Here is a 19,890-nt window from a genome sequence, read left to right on the forward strand (position 1 = left end):
AGCAGTTAATTTGCTGAGGTAATCTGGAGAAATTTCACCCCGTGCTTCCAGAAGCCCCTCCCACAAGTTGTTTTGGCTTGATGGGCACTTTTTGCGTAACATACGGTCAAGCTGCTCCCACACCAGCTCAATGGGGTTGAGATCTGGTGCCTGCACTGGCTGCTCCATTACAGATCGAATACCAGCTGCCTGCTTTTTCCCTAAATAGTTCTTGCATAATTTGGAGGTGTGCTTCGGTTCATTGTCCTGTTGTAGGATGAAATAGGCTCCAATCAAGCGCTGTCCACAGGGTATGGCATGGCGTTGCAAAATGGAGTGATAGCCTTCCTTATTCAATATCCCTTTTACCTTGTACAAATCTCCCACTTTACCGGCACCAAAGCAACCCCAGTCCATCACATTACCTCCACCATGCTTGACAGATGGTGTCAGACAAGCTTCCAGCATCTTTTCAGTTGTTCTGCATCTCACAAATGTTCTTCTGTGATCCAAACACCTCAAACTTGGTTTCGTCTGTCCATAACCAATGTCTGTGTACTTTTGCCCATATTAATCTTTTTATTTGCCAGTCTCAAATATGGCTTTTTCTTTGCCACTCTGCCCTGAAGACCAGCATCCTGGATTCGCCTCTTCACTGTAGACGTTGACACTGGCGTTTTGCTTGTACTATTTAATGAAGCTGCCAGTTGAGGACCTGTGAGGCTTTGATTTCTCAAACTACAGACTCTAATGTACTTGTCTTGTTGCTCATTTGCGCAGTGGGCTTCCCACTTCTTTCTACTCTGGTTAGAGCCTGTTTGTGCTCTTCTCTGAAGGGAGTAGTACATGCCGTTGTAGGGAATCTTCAGTTTCATGGCAATTTCTCGCATGGAATAGCCTGCATTTCTAAGAACAAGAATACTGTCGAGATTCACATGAAGGTTCTTTTTTTTTTTTTTTTTTCCTGGCCACTTTGAGAGTTTAATGGAATCAACAAATGCAATGCTCCAGATTCTCAACTAGTTCAAAGGAAGGTCAGGGTTATAGGTTCTCTAATCAGCCAAACTGTTTTCAGCTGTGCTAACATACTTGCACAGGGGTATTCTAACCATCCATTAGCCTTCTTATACAGTTAGCAAACACAAAGTACCATAAGAACACTGGAGTGATGGTTGTTAGAAATTGGCCTCTATACACCTATGAAGATTTTGCATTACAAACCAAACATTTGCAGCTAGAAGTCATTTTCCACATTAACAATGTATAGTGTATTTCTGAATCATTTGTTAGCTTCATTGGAAAAAACAGTGCTTTTCTTTCAAAAATAAGGACGTTTGTAAGTGACCCTAAACTTTTGAACGGTAGTGTACGTACTGGGAGACCATGTCACAGATGTATGGAGGAGACAGGTTGTGGATGGCTTGTATGTCATGGTTAGGGTTTTGAACTGGAGTCGTTGGGTAATGGGGAAGCCAGTGCAGGGACTGACAGAGGGGAGAGACTGGGGAATAGCGGGGAGACAGGTGGATTAGTTGGGCAGAAGAGTTTAGAATAGATTGGAGGAGTGCGAGAGTGTTAGAGGGGAGGCCACAGAGCAGGAGGTTGCAGTAGTCAAGGCGGGAGATGAGGGCATGGACTAGGGTTTTTGCAGATTCTTGGTTGAGGAATGTACGGATCTGGGAAATCTTTTTGAGTTGAAGGCGGTAAGAAGTGGAAAGGGCTAGGATATGTGGTTTGAAGAAGATACAAGTTTCAAGGATTTCCCCGAAACAGTGAGCTTGTGGGACTGGGGAGAGTGGGCAGCCATTTACTTTTAATGGATGATCTGTTGGGGAAGTCAACTTTGTTGACTTGCATTTGCCCTAAAAACCTCTCAGTAGGTTATCGCTAGAGTCCGAGAGATGAGCAACCTTGGGTTGTTTTATACAATTCTTTAGAGATTACATTTTCATGCTGTCTAAAAGCACCTGATCCACATATTGCAGGATTTAGTGCACATTTCACATCTGGCAAATGTCTGGCCAGTTTGGCAGACAGAAGTTGTTGTATTTAATCTGCGGAGTCTTTGACCAGATTGCAAAGTTTAAGGTCAGTGTCTTAGTTAGGCAGATGTCCAAAGCCTGTTTCTGTATTAATGCGACATGCGTGCAAGGCTGAAAATCTGATGTTAATCCACTTTTAAATAGTTCTGAGAACTTTACACAAATACTTCTTGACCTGGGAAAATTCTGGGCTGTCTTGACTGATTGAATAAAATATCTTAGAAATGCTGCTGTTCGAGAAGGGTCAAGTAATAATATAACCAAGTGTTTTTAACTCGATGTTCGTTTTTTTTTTTCTCTTAACTCAAATTAAGTATCTTTATTTATTTGTTTTTTTTATTTCTACTTATGGTATTAGTTGTTGGCCGTTATTTTTTTTTGATAGACTACCTCAAGGAGCACAAGTAATTGTGATGCTGCCAGAACCAGTACGCTGTTTGGGGTTGTTTTCTCCATGATAGGCCTTGGATTTGCAGCATAAAAAAAAAAAAAAAAAAAGTGATTGGCTGTGTTTGTTTCAGTTCTCTTCCTTTCACACACTTTTTATATAGGGACCTTTAGCTTCCTGTTAAAATATATATAGCCACCTGAGTTTTGTTCCATTAACTTGGCGGAAAGGAGTTTAGACTGCTGGGAACCTCACCGATTCGGAGATCCTATTGAAAGAAACAGAGGTGCTCATGTTCCACCTCCCATAAATTGAGTAAAGTGGACTATAGGTCGTATTCTAGGACAGTACTCTGCTTTCTCCAGACAATGAATGGAGTGGAGGACGTCGAACGTGAATAGTGGGAAAGACTTTTCTAAATCTCATCCACATGCCACTGAGAAAATCTCGGAGTAAGTTGTGGAGCTCAGATTTAGCAAAGGGACTATTTTATATATTGCAGATCCGCACTGGAGGAGTCTCGTACTGCGGGACTAATCCATGTTACATACCCGCTCTAGATTCTGTTCGCAATCTGCTTCCATGTGTGATCTGTCATGCGGAGAAATCTTTCCATTTTGACTTTGGTGGATTTCACACAGGTTTCAAGGCAGAATCCTCACTTGAATTGTTGGTATTATTCATGTTGGTCACTGTGATCACTAAATGGCTGCCTAAAACATTTCGGCTCTGTTCTGTTTTGTCGCTCCTATGGTGGTGTAAGGTTTGGAATATCTTCTGTCGGCAAATGGAAGAAAAACCGCGGCACTCAACCAAGTTGAAAGCAAATATTTGTTCGTTTATTACACCATTCGTGATGTGTTCAAGAGACAGGTGGACATGCAGGTTCAAACAGGCATGCAGGAGGAGAAAGAAAGTGGACGACGGCCGCTTCGCGAGTAATCGTTTCAACGGGTACAGGGCGATTACTCGCGAAACGGCCATCGTCCACTTTCTTTCTCCTCCCGCATGCCTCATTGAACCTGCACGTCCACCTGTCTCTTGAACACACTGCGAATTGTGTAACAAAGGACTGAATATTTGCTTTCAACTTGGAGAATGCTGCTGTTTTTCATCCATTTGCCAATTTTGAATACACATGAATTTTTTTTTCTCAGCTGAGCACAGTTTAGGCTACTTTCACATTTCCGTGTTTTTTTTTTTTTTTTTTTTAAATCCGTCACAATGCGTCGTTTTGGGAAAAAAAACGCATCCTGCAAATTTGCCCGCAGGATATGTTTTTTCCCATAGACTTGTATTGCCGACGGATCGCGACATATGGCCACACGTTGCGTATGTCGGGTTTTGGCAGACCGTCGTCACAGAAAAACTTTCAAGGGAACGTTTTTCTGTACGTCGCATCCAGTGTTTCAGACTGCGCATGCCCGGCAGGCTAAAAAGCTCTCACGATCTTTCCTCACCCTGCAGTCTGACGGAAATGTGAAAGCACACACTTCTGTCGGTACGTCGCGCCGACGCTTCGTGACTGCCCCATACCGACGGGAATGTGAAAGTAGCCTTACCTGTGGAGCTTGGCTGCCTTGTTTCAGTAATATTGGAGGACTCCCATCTACAGTGGTGGTTGAGGTTTTGCTCTGGTGCAGTTCTGCTCTTCCTCTTTGCTTTGGAATATCTTCTTCTGGCTCAGTCCCCTATGGCTATGTGTGTGTATATGTATATGTATATATATATATATATATATATATATATATATATATATATATATATATATATATATATATATGTGTGTGTATATATATATATGTGTATATATATATGTGTATATATATATATATGTGTATATATATATATATATATATTCTATCTATATCTCTCTATCTCTTTATCTCTCTATCTCAATCTTCGCTATTAGCTGCAAGTACAATTACTTTACAAATAATTTAAGGAAGGCACTCATTCTGATCACTCTTCCTTCACACTCTGGTCCCCACCGGGTTCATTTATTCTTGAGAATAATTTTTCAGACATTACTTTTGAGTTGTGTTTTTGATTTGTTTTCATGGAGAGAAGGTAAAATCCTGGATTGGGGTGTCACGTGGCGAGCTCCCTCTATCAATCCCTTTTTATTTTTCTGTGTATGCATTGATAGAAAAAGAAATGTGTCAGAGCCGTCTGGAAATCATGTTATCTGAACAGAATGTCTTAATCTCGTCTGGCAACCCCCAAACAGCCTTGTCTATGTGGAACATGAGGGCATGGGCGCATGGACTGAGCAAGGCAACATAACGGCCTTTAGGAGCGGGAGAAATTTTCATTAGTAATTATGTCAAAGATTTACCCAGAATATCAAGGATTTCTTTGTCCCTCGATGGCGTACAGCAGGTTTTATAGCAGTCACTACATGTATCAGGGGACCTCTTTATGGTCTTGGATGGTATTTGTCTGTTTGGGTCAATCAGCAGCAGAATATTGGGGAGGAAACCTTCTGGACTTTGGAGACCCTCTCGGCTTGTATCTTATGTCCTACTTGTTTGTGTTGCAGAGCTCTTTGGCTGAGACCCTGGATAGCAGCGGAAGCTTAGACCGCCAGCGGATGGACATGATCTATACGGTGGAGGATGTACCGCCATGGTATCTCTGCATCTTCCTAGGCTTACAGGTATGATAATGTATTCATTACTTCGGTTACTTTCTATTACCGGGTCCTCTAAGATCAAACTGAGTGATTCATTCCAGGCTGCATAAACGGGGTATTACAACCAGGGCTGTGGAGTCGGTAAGCCAAACCTCAGACTCCGACTCCTCAATTTCCATGACTCCAACTCCACCAAAATGGGCTCCAACTCCACAGCCCTGATTACAACCACGCTTCTGTGTGCTCACCTATACTCATGGAAGCTATGGCCCCGATTCATCAAAGCAATGTCACAAGGAATCTGCTGCAAATAGACTTAAAATGCTGCAAAATTTGACACAGTTTGGAGCTGTGCACAAATTGTGCGAGTGTTGGCGTTTTCATTCTAGTTTTTCCCAACTGTGCCAAAATGGGCAGAGCTGCGTAGCACGGAACCAGAGTAAGATTTCTGGTTTGGAACATGAAAGCGCACACCTCTGGTTAGTGGTATGAGTGCTTCTCTTAATGAATCGGGAGCGTCTGACTCCTACAAACCCACCTCATCAAGATTGTTGAGAAGGTATCTGGTCTTGATGAATCTAAGCCATGGTCTTGAGACCAAACCTGGATAGCCCTACTGTTGAAAACCAGGGACATGGTTATATGGGTTGCCAAAATGGCAGTCACACCCAAGTTCTACCTCAAGGCACTAGTTTGTAAAAAGACATCAGTTTGTTATAAATGGCAAAAGATTGGTTCATGCCTTTACAATAGATTTTACATTGGGCCACAAGGAATGGTCTACCTTTTGAATTGGGTAGTGAAATTTTTTTTTACTTTAATTTGAATCCAGACAATAAAAATAAAGTACATTTACAAAAAAAAACAAAAAACCTCTATTTTAGGCTGGTTTCACATTTGCGGGTTTTTTTTGCGTTTTTTTCCTATACTTAACATTAAAAACGCATGTGTTTTTTTTGCATGCATTTGGACGCATTTTGACGACGCATGCATTTTTTCTCTGCCTGCGTTGTTGCAGAAATGCAACATGTAGTAATTTCTAGCGGCGTTTTTTTGCCGCAAAAAACCGCATGCGTTTTTTGCGGCAAAAAAACATATTGATGTCTATGTAAACGCATGCGTTTTTAAGCACATGCGTTTGCATGCGTTTTTATAGAAAAACACAAGAATACACACTGATAAGCCACCCCCTAACCCTAGGGATCCCTAGGGTTAGGATCCCTAGGGTTAAGGTTTGTGTTAGGGTTTGTGTTAGGGTTAGGATCCCTAGGGTTAGGGTTAGGGCTTGTGTTAGGGTTAGGGCTTGTTAGGGTTAGAGTTTGGGTTAGGGTTAGAGTTTGGGTTAGGGTTAGAGTTTGGGTTAGGGTTAGAGTTTGGGTTAGGGTTAGAGTTTGGGTTAGGGTTAGAGTTTGGGTTAGGGTTAGAGTTTGGGTTAGGGTTAGAGTTTGGGTTAGGGTTAGAGTTTGGGTTACGGTTAGAGTTTGGGTTAGGGTTAGAGTTTGGGTTAGGGTTAGAGTTTGGGTTAGGGTTAGAGTTTGGGTTAGGGTTAGAGTTTGGGTTAGGGTTAGAGTTTGGGTTAGGGTTAGAGTTTGGGTTAGGGTTAGAGTTTGGGTTAGGATCCCTAGAGTTACTAAGGATCCTAACCCTAGGTATTTCTTTTTATAGTGGGTTTTCTAGTTGATTTTGATGACTGGCAGCTGTCACACACTTCTCATCATGCGTTTCAAAAACGCAAACGCAGGAAAAAACGCATGTAAACGCGTTAAAACGCCGCGTTTGTGTTAAAACATGCAAAAACGCATGCGCCTAAAAAAACTCAGCGTTTAAACACGTTTTTTCACCAAATGCGTTTGCGTTTAAAACGCGTTTTTAAACACAAATGTGAAACTAGCCTTTGACAATTTTTGTCATTTTCTGATGATCCATTCCCTATAATGGCGTTGTCTAGCCCCTCTTTCTCCTACATCTTGTCGGGTACACTGTACCCACAGATCGTGCGCAAGAATTGGCAAATGCCTGACAAACTCCACATCATTAGGGCCTCTCACTGACCCCTGCAGAAGGGGGATGCTCTACATAAACCTTCTAAGTTGTCCCAGTAAATTGTGTGTTATGGTCCATGTTATCAATTGTTGCCTTCAGGCGCCTCCATTACTACATTTCCATCAAACTGCTGTTGCTTTTGGAACGCCATTTTCATGTGCTGTAGAAGGCTCTATTATAGCATCCAGTAAAATAAAATTATAAGAGACTAGGTATTGAACCTGTTCTATGCCCGGGTGGTGAGCATTTTTATTGGAACATTTATTAAGTGTCTCCAATAAAATGGCGCCGGAGATCACGGTATGCACACACGCTGACTCTAGCGCCATTGTACTGAAGTAATGTACTACGTTGACATAGCAGTGCGCACACCCCGGCTATAGGGATAATGGGAATGGCTGACTTGTCCGCACTGCTATGTTGACGTTGTAGTAGAATTCTCCAATAAAATGGAGAAATATGCTTTCCCCTATGCCCTTTCCTGGATTGACCATTTATTCTCTGACTGCTCACAGGCATCTGCTGCGCTTTACGTCATGCGCGGTGCGCCTCCAAAGGCGGCAGGCGAACTCCCAGCTTCAGAGATGCAATGACGCTGCCACATAGAGCCGCGTGCATGTGTGGGATTTGCAGGGAGCTGGTGATGGCGTCACTTGCAAATCATGTTGTCATGCCCCTACAGGCGTGATCACAACCGGAGAGGACTGTCTAGTCTGGGGAACTAACGACCCACCCACTAGTCAAAGGCTTAATTAGCATAACAAACACCATGCTTATAATTCCTTTTTTTAAGCATGGACTAACAGTATACAGGGCTGGCTAGGCACAGAATTTAGTAATACATATACGAATGCTGCTGGCATGGGGGACATGACGGGTTCCTTTTAAAGAGACACAGCTCACCTTCTCCCCCTCGCTGCTCCGTGACCTCCTTACAGGTCATAGAGCGTGCTCACAACACTCTCCTTATCCCACAGAAGTTAATGAAAATCTCTAGCCTCTTGACTCCTACAATCCATGTGACTGCTGTAAACGCGCGCTGCCGATTCTTAATTGTTGTGAAAATGGTTTTAATGCAGTCATTATCCGTGACGAAGTGCGCACTAAAATCCTCTGTATAGTTTGCATGTTAGTCTGTTTTTAATAAGGTTTTTTTAGGCTGGTTTCTCAGTATAACTTTTACACTGTTGCACATAACTTAATATGCAGAATACTGATGAGCAATACAAGGATAAAAGGTAGATTACTAATCCAGATTAACGAGATTTTAAAGGGTTATTCCCATCTTCATAAATGGGTATGGTCGGTTAGTTCTTGTGAAAAACAGCCATTTTTTGGATATCACTGCTTTCTTGAAACTTTCGGGTGGTTTTGAGATGGTAATACTTTTCTGCTTGTTGCTTTGGAAACCAGCCACCTCTGTTAGAGAGCAAGCATTGGGCAGAGCATACAAGCACTTTTCTATTGAGCTTGTAAGCACTTCAAGCTGATAGTGTTAATATCTCAGGAATGGCTGCAGATGTTAGTAAGCAGTGAATTGCAAAAGTGCTTGTTTTTGCAAGCAGTTCAATCCTATCCCGGTAATGGATATGCCATAAATACATGAGGAATCTGAAACTAAATAAAGGAGAGCGGTAATTGTGTGAATTGTGAAATTCACGGCGTCTTGTGTGTGTGTGACTTGGCCGGTGTTCCTCACATCGGGGGTGTAGACGCCGTGTCCTCGGGTCACGTTGTGTAAAGTGCACGGTGCGTGATGCAATACGATCGCTCCGACGCCACGCCTGTACTATTGGTGCTCATATCAGTACAGCAGTTGGCGAGGTCTCAGATCTGCATGATCAATGACAGGTGAACTGGATTTTTTTTATGCTTTTCTTGGCAATCCTTCAGTGTAATCTTAAGGGTTTGGCAACTTTCTGCTCCCATTTCAGAAATGCCATCCTCTGATGTCGGCCGGAGTTAGGAACACTAAAGCGATTTCTGCTTTACTTTGTGCCCCCAGCGGAGCTTCTTCTGTGCATGGAAGCCAACAGCAGCGTGTATAGCTCCCCCTGATGGCCGCGACTGCACCCTCTGCTGTGGCGGAGGTGCAAGAGCAGAAGATTTTTTTTTGTCTTGCCTCTACGCGAGTGCAGTATCCATAGCCATCCTGTGAAGCCATGGATGGCTCGTATCTGCACCTTCTCATCACATGACTTGGCTGCTGCCATTTTGTATAGCTATGGCATCCATGGTTAGGATGGGCACACAATAAGGCTTCACCATGTGGGCCGAGTTTGGGATTGAATCACTTTAGCGGTTCTTATGCCATCACACGCCAGTATATGGCAGGTCTGAGATTTGAGCGGCAAGTGGTAAACTCCATTTTAGGTCTGTCATGTGGACTTGGCTCATAAGAGCTTTATATAGCTGAGCGCGAAAACAAAGGGTGTCATCAGACCCCATCCTGTGATATTAGGGACTCTGTGCTTTCGGTGAGACCGGATTTTATGATCTGCAATGATTTGCTATCCCTCCCCTAGCCGGGAGTGTCCTACACGCAACCGTAGCACCAGCCCATACGTGTTCTGCGCTGTGTAATCCTAGATGTTCGGCCTCATGTTTGTCACATTTCTCTTGCCCTTGTGTGTATGAAACATACTTTGTTCCTTATTTCTCTTTCTCTTTTTTGGGGAAAAAAAAAGTGCTCTGGATTGTGTGACCCGCTTACGATCTGTGCCTCTTTCCACAGCACTACCTGACATGCTTCAGTGGGACGGTCGCGGTCCCCTTCCTGCTTGCAGAAGCCATGTGCGTGGGCTTTGACCAGTGGGCTACCAGCCAACTAATTGGGACCATTTTCTTCTGTGTAGGAATCACTACTCTGCTTCAGACAACGTTTGGGTGCAGGTAAGGCGCGTAATGGTGACACACTTGTTTTTCGATTAGAGAACATCAATGCGGAAACTTGTGGATGTGTCAGTCCAGGAAGAGGAGTCTTCTGTCCGTCTCATCCTGTGCTGTATTTGGCTATTGCCGTCAGTCCCTTTGACTAGGAATAGAGCAGTGGCCTCCACTCCGTCCTGCCGGGGTATTTCATAGCCCTGTTCTCAGTGAGGACCCCCGCGATCAGCAGTCATTCACCTGTGACCACCAAACTGGACACACGTCAACCTCTTGTGAGTAGTGGTCTAATTCCACCTGTAATGTACGTCCCATCACTAATGACCAGACAAATACATGGGACGCTCTGTCACTAGAAGACCACTGCACTGGCACAGCCATTGGTCACAGCACGTGCACAGTCTACATGAACTCCGCACACAGGCTATGTGATACGGGGGCGCGATTCACAGCACCTGCACCATGTATGTGACCCACCGCTGGGACCCAGTAATTGTGTAATAACCGCAATGCTTTGTGGGAAATGTAGTTTGGAGCCTGAGTGCCCAGTCCGGAAGTGGCACGTGCCAAGTGCATAAGGTTGATAGAAGTAGAACATCTTTATTACATCTGTGATGTAGATTTACTATCTGGTGATGACCTCTTTAATGCTTGATTTAGATAAAAATGGTATCTGGCAGTGTTGATCATGGTGCCACCAGGGGTATCCACCATTACCGCTACGGTGCCAGAAGAGAAACAATAGGTGGTTGTCTCTGCTCTACTGATGGAGGTGGAAAGAATGCTCCAAGATACAAAGTAGACTTGATGCGGTTTCATCAACGCGTTTCTATGATTTCAGACTTCTTCATCAGTGTATAACTGAAGTCAGTATGTGGATAATCCTGAAGAAGAAGCCTGAAATCTTAGAAACGCATTGTAATAAAACCGCATCAAGTCTACTTTTCCTATCTTGGCGCATTCTTTTGGATCTCCATCAGCAGCGCAGATGTCCACTTGTTGTTCCTCTTTTGGATTTTCAGCGGTTTTGTAACCCGTGGGCCGGCAGCAGCTGCCATATTTTCAGCTTGATCTTTGCTGTGCGATACACGGCTTTGCCAGGTGAGCAATGTCCTTCATTATCGGATAAGACCCTATTGCTCTTTTTGCTCCTCAGCTTTTTCCTACATATTAAGCGATGGTGCCATGCATCCGTATAATTGTCACTACATGATCTGTGTTTTCTTTGCAGGTTACCCTTGTTCCAGGCAAGTGCATTTGCGTTCCTTGCTCCGGCCCGTGCCATCCTATCCCTTGAGAAGTGGAAATGTAATACTACAGGTAAATAACCAACTGGTCTGAGCCTTGTGATATTGAGACTCCCTGTCACACCCTATTGCCGTTGTTTTGTTTTTTGGACGGGCACCCGGCTAGGAGAGCAGAACTCTGGAAAGAACAGGCGTGAGACTCTCCTGGGATTATTTTCCTTGCTGGCAGCTCGTTAATCCGTTTCTCCACAGGGAGCGAGGGGGCACCTTCTGTGAAGAGAAGAATGTATATAATCTGACACTGGAGCCTTTGGGCTTAACCCGATGGGTAAAGAAATTAAGCTGAAATTGTACTGAAAACCATAAAGTCAGGGGAAAGCAACAGTGCAAGAGCTGGAGGTCACATTCTCAGGAAGCCTCAGCTGATCGTGGAGGGTCTCGCACAGTGGATGCAGGAGGCTGCTGGTCCATTTAGCTGCAGTGCTGCTATGTGTGGAAGTGTCCTAGGCAGGATAAGGTTTACTAATGGAGAAACTGCCTAGGATTGAAGGGCTGTCCAGCCATGAAATATCAAATGTATCTAATATATAATTGCCTAGAATACTACTTCCTGTTGTGCCAACTTCCTGTCCGGAGATAATGTCCGGAGCTAATGTCCGGAGCTAATGTCCGGAGATAAGTGACGTCAACAGTGTTCAGTGTCTGATTGGTTGCCGCCTGCTGCGAGCGACCAATCAGAAACGTGCCGTACTGTGACACACTCCGCCCGCCATTTTGGTGTGATTTTTGAATTTTTACCTCACAGCAAGTTTCTACTGCGTGGAGGCGGGCCCAGTGACGTTGCTCTTCAAGCTCCTGCCGAATTTCGTCAAAAAAAATGATAATACCATTTACCAAAACTATATATATTTAGTTGTGAAGTGGTTCAGTGACATTTTCACACCAATTTTGAACTTTTGTTTGGTGTTTTCTCCATATACTCCCTATTATTCACTGACTGTTATACTGAGAGACTGCCGTTTATTAACCTCTTCTTTGCCACATTGGGTATATTGCTCTATTATTTGCCACATAAGGACATTGTCCATTATTGCCCAGCAATTTCTCTGCAATATAAGCTGCCTATTTATTAATATCTGCATTCCTGCAAAGAACTATTGCCTATTATTAACTGGCTATTTTCCTACTACCTGACATTGTTCTTAAGCAAAGAACCGTTGTTGTGGCATTTGCCACAACACGCAAAGTTGTCGTCTGATGTCTTTCATCCCTCCCCTCATAAGCATGTTCATGGATCCTGTGTAACTGTACCTTAAATAACAAGAATTGTCAAGAGCTGGTGAGTGCAGCCATTTTTTGTTCTTTCTTACTATTATTTATTAATTGTATTATTTTTACATTTGAATAAATAAAGTATATATGGATTCTAGACTCCCGATTCTTTAGAATCGGGCTGCCATCTAGTAGAATATAAATGATCAGGTTTTTCCGTTTACATGCAGTTAAAAAAAAGTAATGTGCTGGTAGACCCACGTACTCTTACTCACCTCCCAGCCGGTTTACTTCATTTTAGTATATAGCAACAGCTAATAAAAATGGTCGTCTGTGCTGCTTGTCAGGAGAGGAATAGTGGCATGGCGGTACAGCTGAAATGACTTGTTTTGCAGAAAAGCAAGAATGGACGATAAAGTTAGCTGCCAGAGGGTGAAGGAGACTGATTCTGTCAAGAGCGTATCACTAAAAGCACATGGAAGCAAAAATAATAATTTTTGATACTCTAACCATAGCAATTGACCTATTAACAGCCTTTCAGGACTCTTACTAAAAAAAAAAATAATGCTCTATCTCTATAATGATATATGTACCATGTTCACGTGGACACTAAAATTACCCCTGAAGTCTCTCGTTTCGCCCGGACAGCAGTTGGGCTCCATCCGCTGCATGACCCGTGATCTTGCCATTTACAGAAGCTGGCCTCTATTATGTGACTTCCTACAATGCATTACTTTGTGATATCAGGAAAACTGCAGAAGTCTGTACTTGTTGATTAGCCAATAAAATGACATTTAATTACTCCGTGGTACTGTACATGGGGGGGGGAAAGGCAAAGTATTCCTGTAGATGCTCTACTTTGTATGTGGACTTGATCTATGGAATATTGTCAAATATTCAATAGCCGAGTACTCTTTTTAATGTTAAAATCTACCATAACTTTTTCAATTTTTTTATTTTTAACAAAGTTTTGTGTTAATTCTCCTCTTACCAGATCTTTCTAGCACTCATGCTTTTACTGATCACTAGAACTAAGGAGTCGAAGTGCTGACCTGAGGGTTGCGCTAAGACCAGCTCCAAGGCGCTTTGTGTTGAGCTTGTTTCAGTCTCGGAGAAGATCTCTACACCTCAGATCCTGCACCGATGTCTGACTGCAATAAAGATATCAATAAATGAATTGCCAGATCATAAACCATAAAGCATTAGTATGATAAGAGGTAGAGCTTCCTTCTAAGGTTCATGATTATAGTGTTAGCGGCTCCCCTGATGAGTTGTAGTCACTAAGTAGTAGATCAAGCGGAGCAGCAGGGGTTAGGGCAATGAAGTGGAGCTGCGAGACGGCACATGGAGCAGTGGGGCTGGCTCTGCAGAGTGGCGCGTGTCTTAGTGGAGCTTGATGTTCCAGAGTGTGCGGATAGCTCCATGGAGCAGCAGAGGAGAAGGCAAGCAGGTACTTTGGAGCAGTAGAGTTGAGTCTGTGTATAAAACCTAGAATCTGCAGTGAATAGATTGGCCGGTACCTTGATGCAGTCTGCGAATGGCACTCAAAAACAGCAGAGCTGAGTTGACCATCTGGCCTAAAGATAGATGTGCGGCTAGCACTCAGGAGCTACCGAATTGGATAAACAATGGCGCACCTTGTAGGAGCAAAGCTAGAGGTGTGGATATAACTCACGAGTAGATCGGCAAACCTGAACTTAAAGGTTCAGGGTTCGTACCAGACAGTTGGTGTCCGGTGGTAAACGCCGAACACTGACTTCACCCGTTGCAATGTTCGGAGGTCCGGAAGAAAGAAAGATTTTCCAGTTGAAAAGTTGGGGTTCTCATTGTTTTCAATGAGGTTTGGGTTCTGATTCAGGTTTGGGTAAAGTTAGGCCACCAGAGGAGAGAAGGTTTTTCCACCAACATAGCAGAGGATTTTTTACTGTTAGGGCAGTGAGAATCTGGAATTGCTTGCCTGAGGAGGTGGTGATGGCGAACTCAGTCGAGGGGTTCAAGAGAGGCCTGGATGTCTTCCTGGAATAGTAGGTTCTTTAAAAGGATGTTGATCTGGCTATTTATTCTGATGGAATATAGGCGGAACTGGATGGAGAAATGTCTTTTTTGGGTTTTGCTAACTATGTTACTATGTAACCTGCACTTCCACGGGTCTGCTCATTACTGCTCACGAGCATAGCAGCGTTCATTTCCATTCTAAATGAATCTGGTAACCCGACGTGCATTAGCACAGAGGTAGCCGGCTGTAGGGGGAGGAAGCCAAGGCCGGTCCTTGAGCCGGGACAAGGGAGTAATGGGCACCTCAGAGCTTCTCGGGCACCAATACTCCAATAATTTATTGTATAGTCACTGTTGGTTCAGCCATGTTAGTTTTCCCAGAGAACTTCATTGAAATGCTTCTTTACATTGCCCAGGGACAACCTCCAGCGGTGGAGACACGGTTCTGGACTTGGGGAGGGAAAGTAAAGTGTGGTTTGTTTTTCTTACAATGAGCTGAGCCGGAAGGCAAAAGTTTTCTGAAAGGGGAGAAGCCCTTAATGGGCACCAAGAGGTGAGAGAATTGTTTTTATTTTGACCAGAACTTCTAGTTCGGCTTGGACATAATGTCGCTGCTGTGAATTCCCGGCCAGATGTTTGTCCCAGCAGGGCTGTGGGAAGCACAATGCTGCCGACAGACGAGTTCTTCAGAAGCTGAGTATCAAATAGAGATGAGCGAACCTGAACTGTAAAGTCCGAGGTTCGTACGTGACACATGTCCGGGGGTGAACTCCGAACACTGACTTCTCCTGGTAGTCCGCTTTAGTGTTACAGGTAAATTGTTCAACAGTTAATAGGCAGAGAGACTCTGCTTCCTTTGGCAGCCCCCTAGCCAACCATTTTACAACATTTACTTCTATGGGGTTCAGATACAGTTCTGGTACCCAAACAGAACTTTCAACTAAAGTTCTGGCGAATCTGAACATCCACAGGTTCGCTCATCCCTATTGTTAAACTTTATTTTTTTTTTTTTTTTACCACCTAGGGGCCATTGATGCAGTTCAGCAGTGGACAGTGGATTTGTGGGCTGATTATATGCTAGTCAGTATACTTTATGAAATAGATCTAGACCTGATGATTATGTACTTAGAAATCCATCTCACAATTGCTATACTATCCATATACTTGGCTGTGAGAGCTCATGAGTCAAAGTGTATGGTCTCCACCCACCCAGCCGGACAGCTGCAGCTTGTACTGAGCCGTGAGATATCTCAGCAGCAGAAGGGAGGAGGGACACTGAGGAGCCGTCAGTCCAGCGACGTTTGTGGAGATGACCAGCCTCATCAAGTCAAAAAGGTCTATTTAATATATACAGTGGAATGTAAATGTTTGTGCACCCTTGGTCAAAATTGCTGTTACTGTGAACAGTTAAGGAAGATAAAGATGAAATGATCTCTAAAACGGCCAAAGTTAAAGATGACAGATTTCCTTTGTATTTTATGTAAAAAGGAACAATATTTTCATCTTTTACATTTTAAAAATTTACAGAAATGAAAATGGGCTGATGCAAACGTTTGGGCACCCTGCATGGTTAGTACCTAGTAGCACCCCCCTTTTTAAAAGTGTCACCAGTTCTAAATGCTTTTTGTAGCCAGACAAGAGTCTTTCAGTTCTTGTTTGAGGGATTTTCATCCATTCATCCTTGGAAAATTCTTTCAGTTCTGTGATAATCCTGGGTTATCTTGCAGCACTGCTATTTTGAGGTCCAGCCACAGATTTTCAATGATGATCAGGGGATTGTGAGGGCCATTGTAAGACCTTCAGCTTGCGCCTTTTGTGGTCGTGTATTGTGGATTTATTACGGGTGTTTAGGATCATTATCCATTTGTAGATGCCATCCTCTTTTCAGCTTCAGCTTTTTTACAAACTGTTATGTTTGTATCACCAATTTATTGAAATTCCGTTGAATCCATTCTTCCCTCTACCTGTAAAATGTTCTTAGATTATTCTCCTGCAGGGAGTTTTTACTGCGTTTCTTTATGCTAATTTTCAGCTGCTTTTTACAGTACCAGCAAAGCCTATGAGATTTCAGGAATCTCATGCGCACACATTGGTTTTTTGTGTGATCAGTATTTTGTGCTTCGCTGCCTTTTTGGACATAGAGCGTGTCACTATCAGCAATTTGCTGCATTTTTTTCAGCGTTTTTCACCCACTGACTTGAATGGGTGTTGAAAAACGCAGCGAAAGGGGTGCCCAAACCTTTCCATCGGACCAAATTCCTTTTCGTAAGTTTTAAAATGTAAAATATGTAAATATACTTTTTGCCTAAAATACAAAGGCAATGTGTCATCTTTAATGTTAGCCCTTTTACAGATCATTCCATCATCACCTTGCTTAACTGTGCACAAGAACAGTAATTTTGACCAGGGGTGCACAAACTTTTACATGCCACTGTCTATACTTTAAAGCCGGTCTTTCACCGGATTGTATAATGTAGTCGCCATACAGTTGACTATGGGATGGGCTTGGTAGCAGGAACGTTGTAGGACGGCTCGGGGCAAGTAATGGACAATTATGGCCAGAGATTACGTCCGGTCTCCTGTAATCTGCCATATCCTTTCTGGATCAAAGATGAAAGGAAAATATTTGCTTCATGGAAAAAGGTCAAAGATCAGATTAGTTGTAATGAGCCATCCCTGGGAAGCTCTTGAATGGAAATTTCCTTCGGGCACGGGGTTTGTATTCAGATTTGTGGCACAATAGTTATCAGGAGTAAAGTTGTTTGTTTTTGTTTTGTTTTTTGTACTCGCCGTTCTGTGACTATAAACTATTAAACAGCTCTTCTTGTAGATTATCCGGAGCTCGAATTCTATTTTGCAGTGATCTGTTTTGATTAGAGCAGATCCAACAGTGTCTGTCAGGGACCACCATTACTGGTTCTTGACCGGTGGTCCGATATATCAGTTGATGATATTGGTTCTCTCGCTGCAGACCACCGCACAGGTCAGGCGTATTTGACACAATGGAAAATGTTAGTTTTTGGGTTTTGCAATCTCCTCTCTTCGGAGGGCTGTACGGTAACATAGGACATGACTGTATATAGTGTAGGTCGCCCCCTATTGGTGCTTAAGACACATGACAGGAGTTGTTCTTCTGTTCTTGAGGGTTTAGCAAATTTTCATGACATGTAAAACGGGATTTGTCTTCTATGCCGTATTATATGGCCGTATCCTCTAGTGTGGGGATCTGCTGACAAAAACGGGAGTCCCAATGTCTCTAGTGTGAATGGAGCGGTAGGGCCGTGCATCACCATGGGGCCCATTACTGCCATACAAGTTCATGGAGCAGTGATTAGGCACAAAGCTGCATCATTTATGGCGGGGACGTCCGGATCCACAATCTACATGCATCATCTATCTTTGGGATTATTTTTTTTAACTCTATTATGCTAAATATATAACCTATAACATTTTAGATATTAAAATGTGATGCTGTTTGTATATAGATTTATCTACCTACATACATACATACCTACCTACCTACCTACATATGTGTGAGATATATATATATATTCTACCTACCTTCATTCATTCATTCGTTCCAGGCGTACTTATTATTTTCAGATTGTAGTTTTTTTCTCTCTTCTATTCCCTGTACATAATATTGGAGTAGCCATCTTCTTGCCTGCGTTACCAACCTTTAGGGATTTCTTTTACAGCAGGTGCATGATACCTGTAGTCTGGACATGATTCATTGACTTCTATGGGGGAAGGTTCTGAGCTGGCGTGTGACCTGTGCAGGAAGAGGCCAGAGTAAAAATTATATATAGCTGGTGGTACAGAAAATAAAAATTAATAAAAATCAACTTGACTGTTACACATGAGAAAAAAACAAACAAACTTGATTTGTGTAATGACCCATTCCCATTAAATTTATCTAGTATTCTTCTTTATTTTTTTTTTTTGTGAAGTTACAGACAGTCTGTCAGGGCAACACGCCGTTTTAAATTGAGCACATCTCCATGTACAGCAGTTTGATCTAAGAATCATTATACTTTTTGTTCCAAGATTTCCGTATGGGCTAGATTTCCAATAAACATTTCCTTAAAAGAAGTTCCTACCCCCAACTGAGAGCAACATGATGTAGGGACAGAGATCCTGATTCCAGTGATCGCCTATTCTCTCCTGCTGATCTAGCTTTTCTCTGAGCTCTGTATAACCGCGCCCCCACACCACTGGATGGAAGCTTTCTGCCTATGCACAGTCCACACAGAAAGCTACCAATCAGATTTTTTTTTTTAATCAAAACTGCAGGAAGTACAGTACTCTCGTAAGTGGCACATCTCTGAAATCATGGTATCTGGCTGTACTTTATGCTGCTCTCAGATAAGGTGGCCAAAACCCGGTGAAAGATTTGCTTTAGCGCATTGTGCAATTGAGGGGCTTGATGCATTTGGGTTGGCGTTGTCTTTGCTGCTGTATCTGTGCACTTGGGTCGGGGCGGTCTCTACCGCTGTATCTGTGCACTTGGGTCGGGGCGGTCTCTGCCGCTGTATCTGTGCACTTGGGTCGGGGCGGTCTCTGCCGCTGTATCTGTGCACTTGGGTCGGGGCGGTCTCTACCGCTGTATCTGTGCACTTGGGTCGGGGCGGTCTCTGCCGCTGTATCTGTGCACTTGGGTCGGGGCGGTCTCTACCGCTGTATCTGTGCACTTGGGTCGGCTCTGTATCTGTGCACTTGGGTCGGCTCTGTATCTGTGCACTTGGGTCGGGGCGGTCTCTACCGCTGTATCTGTGCACTTGGGTCGGGGCGGTCTCTGCCGCTGAATCTGTGCACTTGGGTCGGCTCTGTATCTGTGCACTTGGGTCGGCTCTGTATCTGTGCACTTGGGTCGGCGCGGTCTCTGCCGCTGTATCTGCCGCTGTATCTCTGCACTTGGGTCGACGTGTTCTTTTCCACTGCATCTGTGCACTTGGGTCGGCGCGGTCTCTGCCGCTGTATTGGCGCACTTGGGTTGGCATGGTCTTTTCCACTGTATCTGTGCACTTGGGTCGGCGCGGTCTCTGCCGCTGTATCTGTGCACTTGGGTCGACGCGGTCTTTTCCACTGTATCTGCGCATTTGGGTCGGCTCTGTATCTGTGCACTTGGGTCGGCGTGGTCTCTGCCGCTGTATTGGCGCACTTGGGTTGGCATGGTCTTTTCCACTGTATCTGTGCACTTGGGTCGGCGCGGTCTTTTCCACTGTATCTGTGCACTTTGGGTCGGCTCTGTATCTGTGCACTTGGGTCGGCGCGGTCTCTGCTGCTGTATTGGCGCACTTGGGTTGGCATGGTCTTAGCCACTGTTTTGGTGCACTTGGGTCGGCGTGGTCTCTGCCGCTGTATTGGCGCACTTGGGTTGGCATGGTCTTTTCCACTGTATCT

General features: G+C 43.8%; 1 protein-coding gene across 2 annotated transcripts in view; it reads left to right on the plus strand.

Annotated features, from left to right (window-relative positions):
• The window catches only part of SLC23A2 (solute carrier family 23 member 2), a 119,368-nt gene that overhangs the window by 65,164 nt on the left and 34,314 nt on the right, over window positions 1–19,890 (plus strand). For both annotated transcript variants that reach the window (XM_069766582.1, XM_069766583.1), the window contains exons 4-6: window positions 4,952–5,068; window positions 9,822–9,979; window positions 11,205–11,293. In XM_069766582.1, the coding sequence (XP_069622683.1) occupies window positions 4,952–5,068; window positions 9,822–9,979; window positions 11,205–11,293 (364 nt within the window). The remainder of the gene's footprint in view (window positions 1–4,951; window positions 5,069–9,821; window positions 9,980–11,204; window positions 11,294–19,890) is intronic.

The sequence above is a fragment of the Ranitomeya imitator genome, chromosome 4 (genome assembly GCF_032444005.1).
Source record: "Ranitomeya imitator isolate aRanImi1 chromosome 4, aRanImi1.pri, whole genome shotgun sequence".
In the NCBI taxonomy this organism is placed as follows: Eukaryota; Metazoa; Chordata; class Amphibia; order Anura; family Dendrobatidae; genus Ranitomeya; species Ranitomeya imitator.